General features: G+C 34.3%; 2 protein-coding genes across 3 annotated transcripts; both read left to right on the forward strand.

Annotated features, from left to right (window-relative positions):
- Window positions 1-468: 468 nt before the first annotated feature.
- LOC104595596 (putative ubiquitin-conjugating enzyme E2 16) lies at window positions 469-5,928 on the forward strand. Its single transcript, XM_010256385.3, has 6 exons — window positions 469-625; window positions 775-878; window positions 1,035-1,137; window positions 1,224-1,287; window positions 5,296-5,384; window positions 5,475-5,928. Exons 1-6 carry the CDS (start codon window positions 596-598, stop codon window positions 5,568-5,570), a joined length of 486 nt encoding a protein of 161 aa, XP_010254687.1. The 5' UTR covers window positions 469-595; the 3' UTR covers window positions 5,571-5,928.
- Window positions 5,929-8,856: 2,928 nt separating this feature from the next.
- LOC104595597 (epoxide hydrolase 1-like) lies at window positions 8,857-11,272 on the forward strand. 2 transcript variants are annotated; one of them, XM_010256386.3, is made up of 4 exons: window positions 8,864-9,319; window positions 9,430-9,609; window positions 9,850-10,091; window positions 10,777-11,272. In XM_010256386.3, exons 1-4 carry the CDS (start codon window positions 9,038-9,040, stop codon window positions 11,024-11,026), a joined length of 954 nt encoding a protein of 317 aa, XP_010254688.1. In that variant the 5' UTR covers window positions 8,864-9,037; the 3' UTR covers window positions 11,027-11,272. The 2 variants fall into 2 exon arrangements, with proteins under 2 accessions (XP_010254689.1, XP_010254688.1); XM_010256387.3 differs by lacking the exon at window positions 9,430-9,609 and having other exon boundaries at window positions 8,857-9,319.
- Window positions 11,273-18,251: the final 6,979 nt, after the last annotated feature.

Here is an 18,251-nt window from a genome sequence, read left to right on the forward strand (position 1 = left end):
TACTTGGAGGCCTGGACTAGCAAAAAAGAAGAAAATATCACCGGAGACTAGACCAACTGGACCAGCAAAAATCAAACTCATCAGGCCACCAACACTGTATAAATCTCTGGTTTCATATGGAACACGCGCCCCATCCTAATTCCTAACCATGTATGTGCGTGGGGGATCGGATTGGGATCATGGGACCTCTAATCAAAGGGCCCCACTCCCGCTGGCCCCATCTCGCTTGGTCGTTGTAACTTGTAAGTCCCATCTGACTTCTGACACCAATCCAGTGGTCAAAAGTTCACTCCGCTTTCTCGAATGAACAAAAGGGCATTCCCGTAACTGCAATGCTGGGAAAGTGAGATCGCGTAGTCAGGTAGACAGGTACACAGAAAAGGAGGAGGACAATATCGCCATTTAATAGGAAGAAAAAAATATGTAGGGGTAATTTTGTAATTATACCTTATCAGAAATAAAATAAATGAAGAGGACAAGAGCCTTACAACGAGGACGGTCCCTCCTAGTTTACTCGCTGCGCTCGCACTCCGGTTCGCGCTTTCCCTTCTCTCTCCTTAACCCACCGCACCCATCTCCGCCTCGTCCAAGAAGCATGACCAGCTCCTCCGCCACTGCTCGCAAGGTTCTTACATTCTCGCCTTTTCCGATGTTCTCTGATTTCGTCCAGATTTTCATTTTCTGAATCAATTGACCTATCTATTTTTCTCATTTGATATTTCTTTATTTTATTTTATTTTATTTTTTACTTTTTATATTGAATTCGTTGTTTAGACTCTGAGCAAGATCGCATGCAATCGGCTCCAGAAGGAACTCGTCGAGTGGCAGGTTAATCCTCCCGCTGGGTTCAAACACAAAGTCACTGATAACCTCCAAAGGTTAGGGTTAGGGTTATTTAGTTCTTCCTTTCTTACTTCATTTCTCTTCGTTCGCTAAGATTTTTCTTTTCTAGATCAATTTTTGTTTTTATTTTTATTTCCTTGCTTGAGTTTGAGTTGTGGACCTTGTGGTATTTCATTTTTGTTGATTCATAGGTGGGTAATTGAAGTAAATGGAGCCGCGGGAACTCTTTATGCTAACGAGACATACCAACTCCAAGTTGATTTCCCCGAGCATTACCCTATGGAAGCACCGCAGGTTCATAAGATCAACTTTTTTTTTGTATCTTTTGGGGTAAATTTCATGAAATTTCTCTTTTTGATAAACTTCTTTTGGTTGGACAGGTTATTTTTCTCCCTCCTGCTCCTCTGCATCCTCACATTTATAGCAACGGACATATATGTCTAGGTAATTTTGGGGGATTTTGTTTGCTTCCACATCTAATATAATCATATTTATGCTGACGTGGGTTGTTTAGTGAGTCTTGTCTTCACTAGAATCTAGATGCTTGGAAGAATTGTTTGCCTCATTCTTAATAATGCCCGTGACGCCTTTATCCATTATATTGGACTTCTTGGAAAATTATTCTGGTTATGCTGTATATGATGACGGGAAATTTTGCTTTGAATGGAACAATCTATTTGTGTTCTCTGATGATGCACTTCTTTGCCTCCATTCTATGCAAGCTAACTGTGGTGGGTTAGATTCTCTTGTTTTTAGTTGCTCTAATTCATAGTGCTTATTAAGTTTTTGTTTTTTTATATCCCCATTATGATGCTCGGTTTTACAAATGTAATATGGCTCAGACTGGAAGATAAACCTAAACTGTCATGTAATAACAGTTGTTGGTACAACAATTTAGTTGTTGAAATAGAAAACTATTTGGAGTTTATCTCCTTTATCTGTGCCGTGTTGACATTGTGTTCATAATCCTTTTTCTTGGTAAAATGCTGTTTTTTATGGTTTTGAAAGGGATATCTGCAACAGACGGGCATTTTTTTTGACAATAGACACAGGAGTTGTCATTTTATGTTTTATTCTGTATGTCGACATTTGTGGGAGGGAGCGGGAAACAATTTCATGGAAAAGTTGGAGACGCACTGGGAAGAACTTAATCTAACCAGGATGAATGGAAATCTAATATTGTTTATGTACCTAATGTCAGTTTGCTGCATGGTGCAGAGCAATTCATCCAATAGAGTTACTGCTAGGCAATCTGTTCCACATCTGCATTTTGAGGGACTGTCTTTCTTGATTGATAGAAAAAAAGACTATCTTTCTTGCAGTAAGGACACAATAGATCAAAGAGGAACTGCAAAGAACCCAGGAGTAGAATATGTTGTATGGAAGATTTAGGAGCATTTTGATGATGCATTACTTAGAAAATAGGACTAAGCTCAAAAAAATAAAATGATTTGTTCTTAGAACATGTAATAAGAAGAAGAAGCAATACAAAACACACACACACACAACTGATCAGTAAGGAATGTCACAAATGGATTTTTTTTTTCTTTAGCATATAGTGCTTTTGAGGTTAATTAAAGCACCAAGGTGTATTAGTGAGGTAGATGGAGTTAAGACAGACAGACCCAAAATTGACATGGAAATATGTAGCCTCAGATTTGAGATATTTTGGATAGATCACATTCATATGATTCTGATTATGTAGAAAAATTTTGTTATACTAAATGTAGTGTAAGAAAAATGTAGCAATTCCCTCTCAGCTACTAAGTCAATGAGAATTCATATTGCAGCTTGTACGAGAAATTCTTCTTTTGATGTGGACCAGCTATGTTACCCTAAATAAGGCAAGGACATAGAATGGGCAATGTGGTGTTTACAGATGTTGGTCAGAGGTTTGAACTGTCCAACATGGAGAGAGAACCCACATTGAATTCCATTCAGTGTACTGTTTCATAGGATTTTTAATATTGTTCAAAGTAGAGTTCGGTGCCGCATATGCATCCAAAGCATTGGAAGTAGGGTCACAACTTGGGGCAGGTTTGAACTGTCCAACATGGAGAGGACCCACTATAATTCTCCGTTCAGTGTGCTATTTCATAGGATTTTTAATATTCTTCAAAGTAGAGTTCAATGGCGCTCATGCATCCAAAGCATTGGAAGTAGGGTCACAACTTGGGCAGGCTCATGTTAAGCAATTATTAGAATTTGAAGGGATGCAGCCCAAGGGCCCAGTCCTGAATGCAGTGTAAATACCTTGGATTGGCTCTCTGACGTACAGTCCTATTGGGAGAGGAGAATGGACCATGCTTGTAAGTGGGCTCACATGGGAAACTTTCCCTTATGCTTGAAACAGTTTGATGAATGAAGTAAACTGAATAATTCCACTTGGTCAGCTTAGATGGTTCAATTATTACCAGAAAAAGCTCAGCTGGTTCAACAAGGAGAATTTTAGCTTCTTTGACCTTAGGAAATCCCATGGATGTTCTAAAAGATTAATCTTATTTGATAGGCGGGTACTTCTAGAAAATAGTATTGCAAAATAACTTAAAGAGGACAATAATAATTTCAAAGTCCTTTTTGTGTAAAATATGGTAAATATCATCAGGTTTTAAATAGATGGAAAGCCACATCATTGCTTTTCTTTAGGGGTGATCATTTGTAGCCCAGCCTGGAAGCCTAGCTTGGGCCTAGGTTTTGTGTTGAGGCCTAGCCCAGGCCTTGGCCCAATACCTTAGGCCTGGATCAGTCCACAATATCATCCCACTTTTCTTTACCTTTTTTCTTCCTGCAGACTGATGGCAAAGAAAATCTTGGTACTTCCTCAACTCTCTTTCGCTTAATTTTGTATGATTGCTCTTTGAGTTGGATTTTTTTCTTCATATTTTTATGGTTGTTCTCTCTCTAGTGGTGATTCATTCTAACAAGTTCTAGGTTAATTCTGGTTAAGATGGTTTTTTATCAGTAATAATTCAAATTTAAATGTTATCCCTATGCTTGCATTTTCTTGCCTCTTTCCTTTGTCTCTTAAAATTTTTCTTGTACATAAGCGACAAACTTAGGGTAGCATTGAGGGAAGATTATATGTTATATGAGTTTGTCCAGAAGTTTAAATGCAAATTAGAATTATTATAAAATATACTAGCATATAAAAAAGAGGTATAGAAAACTGGAAATGCTATTCCCAACTTGCAAGTGCCACCTTGAAAATGAGAAAGTCGTAGAATTATTATTCATCAGTGACCTTTTTTCATATGGAGTATTTGGAGATGACTCCAATTATAGCATGGTGCCTCTAATCAATGTTTTAGAACGCAGAGGCGTGATGTGAGGAGTTCCATTACCTGGAGGCGTGAGGCATACTTTAGATTGCAAACTACGTTCTTTTTTCCCCTTCCCTTTCTTTTCCTTTCCTTTCTCTGTCTTTTTGTACGAGGTCTGCATGAGCCGCATGAGGCATATGCCTTTAGCATGCCTCAAGCAACAGGCGTATGGGGCATATGCCTCTGAGGCAACAACTCTGGCATATGCCTCAGGGCATTTTGGGGGCACCTCACTTGGAGGCACACCTCCAGGTATACATGATACACCTCTCATGCCTTTTAAAACACTGCCTCTAATAGAAGTGATAATTGATGGCTAGATTAAGTTGGACATAAATTTTGTGTTTTGTTTGGTTGATTGGATTATATGGTTTGCCGCACTAGAACCAATGTTCAGAAATGGCCGATTGCTTAGTCCACACGGAAACAATGAATACAAAGAACTTCATATCAATGGATGAAACATAAGAATGCTCTACTGATGGAAGAAACAGAAAAAGGAAACAAGAAAACAAGAAAAGGATACTTTCATGGCATAGACCTTATAAAGCTGATTGTAGTGGTCACAACTTAAGACATATTGCAGTACTATTTGGCTGGCATGGTAATATAAATTTTGCGATGATTTCAGTTTCTTGAATTATTGTGGAAAGAGCATTCAAGTGATGTCTATAAACTTGGTTAATTTTTTACTTAATATAAAGTCTATATTTATCTTGTATATTTTTCCCTGTTAATGTTTTTTTTTTTACATTAAAAAATGTTATGAATATAAATATAATTTATATAAAAAGGATGATGAATGCAAATAACTTCATTCATTCCCAAGATGGTTATTTGTTTTTTAAGAGTTAGAATGGATGCTCATAGAAGAGGGGGACCATGCCAATTAAATTTATGTTAACTTCATGCTTTTAGCATAATTCATTTACCAATTAGTTCAGTGCCCAAGTACCTATAGTTTCCATGCTGTGATGCATATGTTTGCAGGAGGTGTTTAAAAGCATCCATGCAGAGTATTATAGGTATCCATCGGTAGTATTTAAACATGCACTTGAGGTTCCAATTTATGACACCCTACCCTTTCTACAAATTGATCTCTAATTCCACTCCGGTCTTTTCTGTGAAGCAGATATTTTGTATGATTCTTGGTCTCCGGCGATGACTGTTGGTTCAATCTGTATTAGCATTCTCTCCATGCTATCAAGTTCGACTGTGAAGGTTTGGATTCAATACATTAGGTGTTTTAATTGCATCCTGTCTCCAATCGAGATAACAGACTTCTCTGACAGAATTTGGTTTCGATTGCAGCAACGCCCTGCGGATAATGACCGCTACGTGAAAAACTGTAGGAATGGTAGATCTCCCAAGGAGACCAGATGGTGGTTCCACGATGATAAAGTGTGATGACAAAATGATCGACTGCCACGACACCTTTCTGCTGGTTTATAGTTGAACCAAAGAAAGCTGATGGTGACATATCTCATTTTCTTCTGAAAGGAAATGTAGAAATTAGGGAAAAAGGAAAAGGAAAAGAAAAAGCATCTGCGATGGCCTCCTGACTCTTGAGAAGTAGGGGCTAAGAGCGAAGAGCTTCTGTAAAGTTGCAGTGCCTGGTATTTGTAAAGGATGAGTAGTCTATTGTTCAGCAAAATGTATGACCGAAACAAGCTAGTTGTTTGTGGTACTTTGCCCATCTTTGTTTCACTTTTAATGTTCTACTTCCTTTTCCTTATTTATTTTCTCCATCATGATAGTCGATTCAGTATTCCTTCTCTGGTTGATACTTGTGCTTTAAAAAAATGGGAATGTTGCATGTGTTTCTAGGGACTAGTAAATATATACATGCTTTATGCACGGTGATTTTAGTTGATAATGATGATGATAATGTGTATAATTTTTTCTACAATTTTTATATTTTTATGTATATAAAATCGTTTGTTATTTATTATATTTATTTTTTGTTTAATATGTGAATATATAATATTAGAGACGTTTTCAATTTTTTTATTTTTATTTATATTTATTTTAAAACAATTATTATTTAATTATGATACCATGGGTTGACCCATTTGAACCAGATAGTTCAGAGGTTTTATTTTTGGGTCAATTAAAAAAAAACATGGGTTTGGGCATGAGAAAATAGGGATCCTCCCATACGAAAAAGGTCAACTAAATTAAAGAAGGATAGTTTGGGCATTTGGAAATTAATTGACAGAATGTTAATGGAGGGGGCCTTTGTCTAACAACCAAAGTTCAAGGGGGTATTTATCGCAAAAAATAGTGTAGGGTCTTTGTCACTGATCCTGGTCTTTGTAATTTACCCAATAAAATATAACAAAAAGAAATTTTAAGTTTAGCTTTATAAAATTGCAAAAATAAGACAAAAGCGACTTAGTTTTTGGTAAATTTCTTATTTTTCCTAAACGACAAAGATTATAAATTGAATGCTAGTGAAAAACCATTTTAGGAGCATTTGGGCAAAAGTTAAACAGAACGAGGACCGAGTTGGCACAAATTTCAGTTGAAGGGAAATTTTTTGTAATGGTTCTATTTCACATTAAGTGAAAATTTAAAATTGTCCGTATCAGTAATTTTCCCTTTATTTTATTTCAATTATAATACAAACAAACAAAATTTGAAACTCAAGTAAATCAAAATTCTCATTATATGAGAACAATGATATTTCAATAACTTTTATGATAAGCTTTTAAAATTGTCAAAAATTTTGGGGAAAGTTTATGTTATATTCATTCTTATTTTATTGACGAGTTTCAAGTTAATTCAACTCTCGACTTTGGATTAACAGATTACATCATACATTCATACTATATAAACATAATAAGATAATTTTATATAAAAAACTGTAATATGTACAGGTCAGTTGGTTAATAAAATATGATTTCAGGCGTAGGTCTCGAATACATAATAAAATGTGATTAAAGCAAACAAAAAATAGTTTTGGATGGATGTCACTTGTGAAATACACTATTTTGTCTTTGGAATACATTGTATTTGTCAAAAACAGAATATCTGGGGGTTACGAACAAGCTGTTATTTGTAAAAAATAGAGCATGGCTTTTAAAACTGGATCGGATTGGTCGGTCGGACTGGAAAACCCTGGAATTGGTTAGATGATCGGTTCTGTTTACTTTAGAATTGTTATTTCGCCAAAAACCATTGATTTGGTCAACAAACTGTTGATCCAGACGGTTGAACTATCTAACGGTTTGACTGTTTTTTTTTTATATATTTTTATCAAAATGAGCCATCCATTCGGTTTAAACGGTCAAACCGTTTAATCTGAAAACCAGACCCTTTCTGATTTAACTTGCTGTAAAACGAAACGGCTCAAACCTTCCTCAATGCAATATGGAATAACAGCAATAAGAAGCCACATAACATCAGACGAAGAAGGGAAAAGAATAAATACACTACATTGATTTTTAATCCCATACTTTCTCCGTTTTAAGTTGATTTTATTTGTGTGTGGGCGCTACCTCATAAAGAGGGAACCCAATGCAAGCCAAAAAAAAACTAAACAAACATGCCTGGGGTCACATCAAAAGGGTTTTCCCACATGGTCTAAAAACTTTAGCACTGATGTCATGCATTATGCAATATTTTTAGAATGAAATCGTTGAAGTAGTTTTTATAGGTCTAAACGGTTTGGAATTTATGTTTTTTAATAGAAAACGGTAACTTTTATTAAAAAAACATCAGAACTTACAAACTGTCACCTACAAAGAGCAAGTTACAACACAATCCAAAACAAAGTCTCTTTATTCACCCCTTGCTTTGCAAGTAAGGCTCAATAATTCTCTTACAAGGACCAAATTCAAAGACTATTTGTTTGCACCCACTCTACTATTAATTTGGAGTCTTCCTCCACTTCTAGCTGTTGCATACCCAAACGCTTTGCCAATTTGAACCCTTCTTTTGCTCTAAGTGAATCCCCCACACTTATTGGACCGGAGTACATAGCTAATATTTTCTCCCACATCTCTAAAAATTCCCCCAATTCTAAAAGGTCCGGGGTTCTCCACACCTATTGGAACATTGATGCCAATTTGTTTGTTTGTTTTTTTTCACTGATTTAGGTCAGAATGGGCAAAGAGTAACTGGATTGTATCCAAATTTGACCTTAGTTTACGATCAAATTGACATCAACTCCACTAGACACCCATTCACAGAGAGATGTGGATAGGGTTATTGTGGGCAGAGATCTGGATTGCTAAATTGGAGCTAACTTTTCCCAGCATAAAGCCCAGCCAGTTAAGACCTTACCTTGTCTGAATTCGTTCTACTTTTAGACTCTAGAGCATGACTGTGTGTGTGAAAGGAGTTATATACGTCGGAAAGAAATGTAATACGATAGCATATTTGCATCACGAACTCAAGCCAGGACAAAAGTAGGCAGCTGTCATGAAACCTTATCACCATTGAAAACTCAAATTACTAGATGGGATAAGGTTTCCTGAGCTGAGTTGGGCCACTACCACCACCAGTCCACCATATCGTGAGAAAGGAGTGGCTGCTTGAAATGTCAATACCCAATTGGTTAGATTAAAGCACTACAACAATTTGTTGATCCTGGGGAAATCCAATCAAACGGTGCCAACCTCAAGTCAAATTAATGAATTCTTTGAATGGGAAATCTGTATTGAAACAAGAAGATATCTCAATCAGGTCACAAAATGGGTCCTTTTTTTCTCTTTTCAATTTGCAGTTGACACAGAAAATGAAGCTTCCTTCACACACATATGCAATTGCCCAAAACTTTCCGTTCACCTTCGAAGACTTATACGTACATACACCTATCTATATACGCAACTTAAGAAGAAGAAGAAGAAGAAGAAGGAGAAGAAGAAGACATGAGCGACTTAAGGCAGCGAAGGGTCCGAACCAACGGAATATGGATGAATATAGCAGAAAAAGGAAGGGGACCTCTTGTGCTTCTCCTCCATGGCTTTCCTCAGCTCTGGTTCTCATGGAACTACCAGATAACTCAATTGGCTAAACACGGCTATCGTGTTGTTGCTCCTGATATGCGAGGCTATGGCGATACAGATGCACCACCCGATCCTGCTTCATACACAGTAATCCATCTTGTAGGGGACATCATTGGCCTGCTCGATGAGCTCGGCGAAGAACGGGTAACTTTGTCTCCTCCCCATCTCACTATCTCTGTCTCTCTCTCTCTGCTGTTCACATCTTCAGTACTTTTCAATGCCTACCCTGAGCTCATCTCTTCAACTTCGTACAGGCCTTTGTGGTTGGCCATGACTGGGGTGCCGAGGTTGCATGGTACTTGTCGCTCTTCAGGCCAGATAGAGTTAGGGCCGTCGTCAGCCTGGGCGTCCCTTTCCGGCCATACGTGGCGGTCAAGCCCATGGAGATGATCACTAAAATGTATGGGGCAGGTTTCTTCCTTTCTCAATTCCAAGTAAGAAACATCTCCTGATAAATCAGTCTGATTTAAAGCATCAAATCTTGGGTCTGGGGCTCTGTGGCCTACAAAGCTTGGCACTTGTTCCTTGTTTAAATAATGAGAATTTTCAGTTCCACTTGACCACTTCCATCCATGTTTCTCAATTCTATGATCTGAGTCCAATTTCAATTCTTACATGTAAGACTGGTTTTCTCTGATAGAATAACAGATGTATGATTGACGTTCTCATTGTAGGAACCGGGAAGAGCGGAGAAGGCCTTTTCTCGCTATGATTGTTTGACAGTTATGAAAAAGTTCCTACTGATTGATGCACCTGATCATGAAACTGCTCCTCCCGGTGTTGAGTTCATTGATTTTCTTGATACCCCAATATCACTCCCACCATGGATTACAGAGGAAGAGCTCATATTTTCTGCCAGCAAGTTCAGAAAATCCGGCTTCACTGGCCCTTTGAACTACTTTCGAGCAATGGACCTGTAAGACAACTTACTTGATATTAAAATATCTGTTACAGTAGGTTCCATTTTTAGCGTGGGATATTGCCTATGGTGATGATTTGGTTCATTTTCGCATTGCCCTGAATGATTTCTTCTGGCCTCAACAAAGCCATATTTTTTTTGTGGCATATAATATAAGGCAACCATCAAATTTTCTTTTTTCCTCTCTGCAATATTGAATTCTGGATAATAGAATGCTAATGACCTGGTGAGTTATTTCAACTTGACATTGATGAATGAAGCTTTCTCTTTGCTCTCATTTCTAGTAAGCAACAGCAAATTTCTTTTCAAACTTAAAATACTTTTGCACTCTTATTTTTCAGTGCAATGTTTTAAAAATCAAACCAGCTGGGTAAAAGAAGCCCCATGAAATAGACTTAATAGAGAATGAAGCTAAGAAGACATTTTTGGCTTTATAGAGTTGGTGACAGTCCACCTTTCAGCCTACTGGCCAGTCTGTGTCCTTTACAGGGCAGAGGCAGAATAGGTTGGACTGACCGATCTCCTTTACAGGGCAGCCTCTGGTTTAGTTTCCAAGATGTCGGTATAAGAATAATTCCCAAAATTGTAATAATAGGTGAACAAGAACAAAATGTAGGTCCCTTTCTGAATGTCTTTCAACCAATCTATATGTCTTGGGTTTAAATTTGGTTTTCCCATATAGGAATTGGGAGTTTCTTAAACCATGGCAAGGGGCAAAAATCACTGTTCCAGCAAAATTGATAATTGGTGACAAGGATGTCTGGTTTCACACATTTGGCACAAAGGAGTATATGGAAAAAGGAGCCTACAAAAATTTTGTACCAAATCTTGAAGTTGTTTTCATCGACGGCCACCGGCATATCCAACAAGAAAAAGCTGAAGAAGTCACTCATGAGATTCTCTCCTTTTTTAATGATCCATCTCTCATGTAATCAACTTCCATTGTTCCTTTCTATTTTCTAGTATAGTATAATCTCCTCTGCTAAAACATATCTGTTGAAGAAGCCATTGCTGAGATGTAGTTTTGTTCTGGGAGCTAATGCAGAGGTGCTGTTAGTTCCACTGTAAAGAATATTGCGAGTTGTTCTGGCCAGAAAAGTCTAATGTCTAGAGTTGCAAAGGGTTGTACAATGTCATACATATATAGTAGTTATAATGAAGAGAAAATGGTGATTGTGCATATGTTGTTTTATATGCCCAAGCAATTGGTTGACAGTATCACGACTTTATGTTCAACTTCTGGAATAGGAAATGGGAACTAAGATATCAATATCATCCAAATTTCCCCAGCATGGAGCTTTTGTCCTGTATTTCCAATCTCAATCCAGTTCCCATCTGTCATGAATGGCCGGCCAAAACATCATAAAATTAGTGGGCCCCAAATGGTAGAAAGGTTTTCTGAGATGTCTGGATCTAAAATTATCATATGGTGGAAAAAGGCAGGGGTTTGGAAAGAACTGGTAATGTCTGAACCCTAATTTGTTGAAAAGTTGTGCCCTCAAATCAACTCAAAGCCAATCAAATAATTATAATATAAGATCAAACAATGAAAATTTTCAAATAGGAATTTATAATTGCAGATAACCATTCCTAATCCCGTTGGTGGGTTTCATTTTCGGATGAGAATTAAAGGAAATGAAGCCTCGCCGCACATATCAAACATGTTACAATTTTCAAAGTCTATATCTTTTCCAATGATGGACTAAGCATTCCAAACTGTTTCTGAAAATGAGCTAATTAAGCCGCCACCTTTGAAAAATCAAGTCTCTTTTACAACCACTTTATTTTAAATGCAAATTCGGAAGCAACCACCAATAACAACAACAAAAAGGAAGAAGTAACACGAGTGACCTCAGGATCTGAACCAATGAATTTGGATGAACATAGCAGAGGAAGAAAGGGGAGCACTTACACTTATTCATGGCTTTCCTCAGCTTTGGTTCTCTTGGAACTATCAACATAACAGATTGGCTAACCATGGGTGTCATGTTGTTGCATCAGACATGAGGCCATGGCAATATGGATTCTCCACCTGATCCTGCAGCTTCTTATACAATGCTGACCTCATTGGCCTTCTTGACGAACTTGGCAAAGACCAGGCAACATCTTGTTTCCTTTTTCACTCTGCTCTGAACCCCAGAGCCTGTACTAACCTGCTCTTGTGAACTTTGTAACAGGCCTTTGTGGTTAGACATGATTGGGGTTCTCAAGTAGTCTGTTTGGGGATAGCTTTGGCTGTTGGGGCCAACAGCATAGGCTGTTGAGAGTGTTTTTAGGCTGGGCACGCTCACCTATTCACTAATTTACCCACTCTCATGGTAATGTGGCATTTCCAAAAACACGGTCAACAGCCTATGCTGTTGGTCCCCAACAACCAAAGTTTTTCCGTCTGTTTGGGCCAGATAGAGATAGAGAAAAAGAAAATTGAGGCATGATTAGGCTATCTTTGGTTTGATGGAAAATAAGAGAGAAATAGAAAGTTGAGGGAAAGTTCTTAATGAATTCTGTGAAATTCAGAAGAACTTTCCCTCAGCTTTCTGTCCGTCTTATTTTCTATCAAGACAAAAAACAGTCTTAATGAATATTTCGCTTTCCTCTTGACAGGGATGGCAGGATTGGTTGTTGGATCTACTTAATGAATAATAATATGTTCTAGTTCTGAAAAAAAAAAAAAAAACTAACTTGGTTACTTATTTTGGTAGTAAAAAATGGATGGTATTATTAGTTTGACTATGAAACTTACTATATAAACTAAAATAGATTATCATTCTTTTTCTTTCCAATGTCAAATAGAAAAGTCGTCTCAATTATCATGAATACTAGGCTGACTTTATAGGGAGCATGAGTTTATGATTTTACATTCATATGTAAAACCTCTAGTTTATTTTGCACTAGTCTTAGATAAATTGGCTAAACATATTTAAGAGCAGTCTCTATGATGCATGATGTTTGCCAATGACATAATATCAATTGATGAAACTAGCGAGGAGTTAATTGCAAAATTAGGTTTATGGACAACTGCATTAAAAACAAAGGTGTTAAAAACAAGTAGGGTTGCTTAATATTAATTCATTCTCATAGTCAATCATGGGGGAAAATTGTAAAGTAACTATTAAGCATCCAACATTCTTTGTATTCATAAAGTGAAAAATACCAATTTTCAAAGTACTTTCTTCATATCCTTTTTACACCTAAGGAGCATGTGGCTCGTAAAATTAGAGCAAGATGGGTAAAATGGATTGATGCTTCAGACCAAAAGAATGACACCTAAGGAGCATGTCGCTCACAAAATTAGAGCAAGATGGGCAAAATGGAGGGATGCATTTAGGCCCCGTTCGCTTTTTGGTAAGTTACTTACCTGGGTAAATACACTTACCCAAGTAAGTGTTTCCCAGGAAAGACTTACCCAGGTAAGTGCATTTACCCGTGTTCTTTTATTTTCCATATAAATAAGGCAAAGACTATTTTAGTCATAAAAATTTATTATTACAAGGGGCATTTTTGTCCAATTCAAGTATTGGCAACTTTCCCTCAAGGTGGAAAAGTTATTTACCACCTAGGATACCTAGGGAAAATAGACTTTACCTAGTCCCCACATAAATATGAAAAAAGAACATGGGATTCTTGGTCAATGGGAATCAAAATCCCATTGACCAGCTTTCCCCCCTCTCTAAATCCAGAAAAAGAACGACCCCTTAGAGTTTATGTAATAGGCAAACACCACTTTGGCTAAAAGGAAATTTTTATAGGAAGGTTGCAAGACCAGCTATGTTGTATGGAATAGAGTGCCATACAATTAAGAAACAATGTTTCCAAATATGAATGTAGTAGAAATGTGAGTGCTTAAATAGATAGGTGGTAAAACTAGAATGGACAGGGCTGGAAATCATATTAAGGGATTTGTGACTCGCTTAAATAAGTGATGAAATGAGAAAATGTAAATTGAGATGATTTGGTCACATGTATAGAAAACCATCTGCAATACCTATTAGGAAAAATGATATGTTATAACTTGAAGGGGTTAGAAGAACTAGGGACAAACTGAAAAGTACTTGGGAGGAAGTAATAAGAATTGATTTAAATGCCTATAACTTAACGGTTTAAGTGCCCATAATTTAATATTGGATATAAAACCTTTAGTTTAGTATAATTAAAGAAAAATAACACGCTCATTGAAAATTAAAAAAAAATGCAATATAATCCAAAACATGTTTCTTAAATACTTTTTTTTTTTGGGGGGGGGGGGATTTTGGTTCTAATGACCCTTGAACTATGGAGAAAAGTCAATTTTGATCCTAAACTTAAAAATAGGCCATTTTCGATATTGAACCATTGAGTAAAGGCCACCACAAGGCCAAAATGGATGACGTTAGAGATGTCATCGACGGTTCCATTATAAAAATAATAAAATAATAAGCCTTATTGATGTGATATTGATCACATTAAAATAAATCTAGGAAATTGCAAGTGAGTCCCACTTAACATTCCCACTTATTCATATATGGGCAAGAATAATTATTTTTGTTTAATTAATAACTAGTGAATGACCCCGTACTAACTATGGGTAACTAAATGTGTTCATAATTTAGTTTGAAGTTTACTATTCAGTTGTCAAAAATTAAATAAAAAAAAACTAATATGGGTCTTGTATTTTTATAATTGGCAATCTATTCTGACCTATTATTTGAAACCCACTATTAATTTATGTTTTTTTTTTTAATTTGATTTAAGATTTAAATGAGATCTTATTGGTAAACAATAACCCACTTTATTTGGTATTTACTATTTATCTAATAATTATATTTTGAGTTATTTCTTTTTAAAAGTTAAATTAGGTTGCTTCCTAAAAGTTAAATCAAGTTTGTAATTAATAAAGTATTTTCTTTATTAATAACAATTGTAATTCTAACTATTAATGAGTATTGACAATGACTGTAAACTTCAAACTAAATTAAGTAATAATATATTCTTATTATGTATGTACTTAATTTGTGTATATTAAGTAAATGATTTGTAATAATTATTTTTTTTGTCAATTAATGAAATAATAATTTCTTTTATAATAATATTATTAATTATAATAATAGAGTTAATTATAATAATAATGTAAATAATTAGCACTAATTATATATTTATAAAATAATTAATATAAATATAAAATAGTTATATCCCAATTAATAATTAACATTATTATAAATAAGGAATTAATTATCAGTAAGTAATTTTTATCAGAAATCATTATTATTAGTAATAATTAATTATAACTATTGATAATAATAATAATAATATAATAATATTAATTAATATAATATACTTATTAGTTCCAATAAGTATGGTAATTATAAATTTACTATCCAATACTTATTGGAATTATTAAAACTTCCGATTATTTATTTGAAAAATTCAAAGTTTTATAATAGAACTTTCACTAAATTAAATTAATAGAAGCGGTATTTTTTATTAATAGTTTGAACAACATTACTGATTATATCAATAACTACTTTTTGCTAAAAAATAGTGATAATATAAAAATAATGTACATCTAAAAATGAAATAAGTTTATATTTTGAATTAAGTTTTCTAATGAAAGTTTATATTAATTTGTTAGTAATCATTTATTTCAATAATTAATTTAGACACACTTCATGAAATTAAAGTACCTGAATCAGTAATTTTCAGCAAATAATTTTTATAAATTAAAATTTTTATTTACAAAGTTATATAATTAGTGATTATAAAATCACTAATATTAATAATATATTAATTAATGATCAGTATAACATATAAACCAGGGTTTGTTGAAAATTGGATTGCGTTAAATGAATAAATTACTGAACTCAGTAATTTTCAGCAAGTCATATTTAGTAATTAAATTTTCCTATTTACTATCTTATGTTATTATTGGAATAATTACTTATATTACTAATATTATAAGATAGATATTAATATTAATGATTTGAAAACCAATAATGTTAATAATATATTAACTTTAAAAAAATATTATTAATTATAATTACTGATATTAATAATCTTCATTATATATCGATAATGTTAGTAATTATAAATCGGTAATTAATATTATTAATGAATATGAATATTAATAAAAGAAATAATTATAATATTAAAATTACAGATTTTAATAGCAGTAATGGTAATAATAATATTGAAAACAATAAATGACTGAATTAAAGTGGTTCTTTTATTAATAAATTGACCAAAATTACTGTAAATATCAATAACTACGTATTACTAAAAAATTACTGATAATATGAAAACTAATGTCAATGTTAAAGATATAAATTTAATTTTACTGAAATGAATTTTCCAATGAAATTTTATCAATAAATTTTAATTATGAAATTTATATTTATTAATATTGTAATTAATTATTAATTTTTCAGTAATAATTGACCATTATTTATATATTGATCATTAGATTTTGAATATACTAAGTTTTCAAACTTAAAATTATTTGATAATTGCAATTATATGTATTCATAGTCCACAATAGAGAAGTAATAATTTTATAAATAATAATGAACTTATAATAAAGACAAAAGTGTAATGAAAGCTGTATGAACAATTAAGAAAGAAAAAAAAATGTCATTTAACTGAGAAATTTTAATATTAATATTAATGATTATAAAATAAAAAGGTTAATAATATATTAATAATTATTAACTGAGAATAATAACATTAATAATTAACATTATTGATGTAACTATCATTTAATTATTATTAATTCCTATGAATAATAAATAACTATTATTAATTAATATGAATATTAAATAATTATTATTAAAATTGTTATTAATTATCAGTATTTAATTAAACCAGGTTTGGTTTAAAACAAACGGAATTAATTAATGTAAATTATTATTAACATCGTTATTAATTATCAATAATTAAATATAAGTACTTGTTATTAATTAATAGTATTTAATTAAACCGGGTTTGATTTAAAAGCAAACCGAATTAATTAATGTTAATTATTATTAACATCCTTGTTAATTATCAGTAATTAAATATAAGTACTTAATTACACCGGGTTTGGTTTAAAATTGAACCAATAATAAATTATCAGAAAAACAATAAAGTCACGGTCTATTGGAAATTGGACCGACTTAAATACATTAGACCGGTTAAACCGAACCGAGTCGCTAATAAGTAGCACGCTCAAAAAGGACTTCAAAAGTGGGTTAGACCCGACCCATATACTATCACCTTCTTAACCCGACTCCAATATGCGAATGTTGGCTAATCACAGCCAAAACTCGACCATCGGCGACTTCCTAAACACCATCATATGAGCCTCCCGGTCACTAGCGGCCAAATGTAAATGATCGCCGGTGGTCGCCTGTATTAAAAACAAACACCCCTTGTCTGGCTGAAACTCGACCACCAGCAACTTAATAAACATCATCGTATGAGCCTCCCTGTCACCGGCTTCCAAACATAATTGATCGCCGGTGGTCGGTGATCTCATTAGATACTAATTAAGACCCGGTGGTCGCCTGTATTTAAAAAAAAAAACATCCATTGTCTAGCTAAAACTCGACCACCAGCGGCTTCATCCACATGGATGGTATGATGGTCCCGGCCATTGTCAGCTACACATAAATGATCGTCAGTGGTCGGCGATCTCATCAAAGCTCAAAAAATAGCCGATCATCTGAAATTCGATCACCAATGCCTTCATCAACAGCGACTGTATAACATTCCTGACCACTGTCTGTAACCCAAAAATGGTTTTGCATTCTAAACACATACACATTAATCTACGTTGAACTTCTAATGCAACAGAATACATGAAGTATAGAGAAGTGAAACGGAAAACTGATTGAACATGAATGAATCAAAGCATGTATTACGAACAATAAACTATAAACTGTAAAATGAAAGCATGTATTACAAACTCAAATAGTAAATTATAAAATGTATTAGGAAATCAACTAACATGATCAAGGATGGATCTGGTTCTTGTACAGGTTGTACTTTTCTCATTGTGGAGGTAGTCTCTACTTCTTCCAGAGGATGTTTCTCATTGCAGAGGTCTGGTTCTTGTGGAGGCTTTGGTTTGCTCAGTCTCTCAGTTGCAGTCTTGGGCAGTTGTAATTACAGGTTAGATGTTGTGATTCATTAGAATTAGTGATGAAC

Source organism: Nelumbo nucifera, chromosome 5 (assembly GCF_055504915.1).
Source record: "Nelumbo nucifera cultivar China Antique chromosome 5, China Antique-T2T, whole genome shotgun sequence".
NCBI classification, from domain to species: domain Eukaryota; kingdom Viridiplantae; phylum Streptophyta; class Magnoliopsida; order Proteales; family Nelumbonaceae; genus Nelumbo; species Nelumbo nucifera.

Excerpts from the sequence above, each read along its gene's own strand:
- LOC104595596 (XM_010256385.3), top strand. The coding sequence starts at position 596 with ATGACCAGCTCCTCCGCCACTGCTCGCAAG. Across the intron at positions 1,138-1,223 it reads ACCCTATGGAAGCACCGCAG|GTTATTTTTCTCCCTCCTGC; the intron begins GTTCATAAGATC and ends TTGGTTGGACAG. Across the intron at positions 5,385-5,474 it reads TATCAAGTTCGACTGTGAAG|CAACGCCCTGCGGATAATGA; the intron begins GTTTGGATTCAA and ends TTTCGATTGCAG.
- LOC104595597 (XM_010256386.3), top strand. The coding sequence starts at position 9,038 with ATGAGCGACTTAAGGCAGCGAAGGGTCCGAACCAACGGAATATGGATG. Across the intron at positions 9,320-9,429 it reads ATGAGCTCGGCGAAGAACGG|GCCTTTGTGGTTGGCCATGA; the intron begins GTAACTTTGTCT and ends AACTTCGTACAG. Across the intron at positions 10,092-10,776 it reads TACTTTCGAGCAATGGACCT|GAATTGGGAGTTTCTTAAAC; the intron begins GTAAGACAACTT and ends TTTCCCATATAG.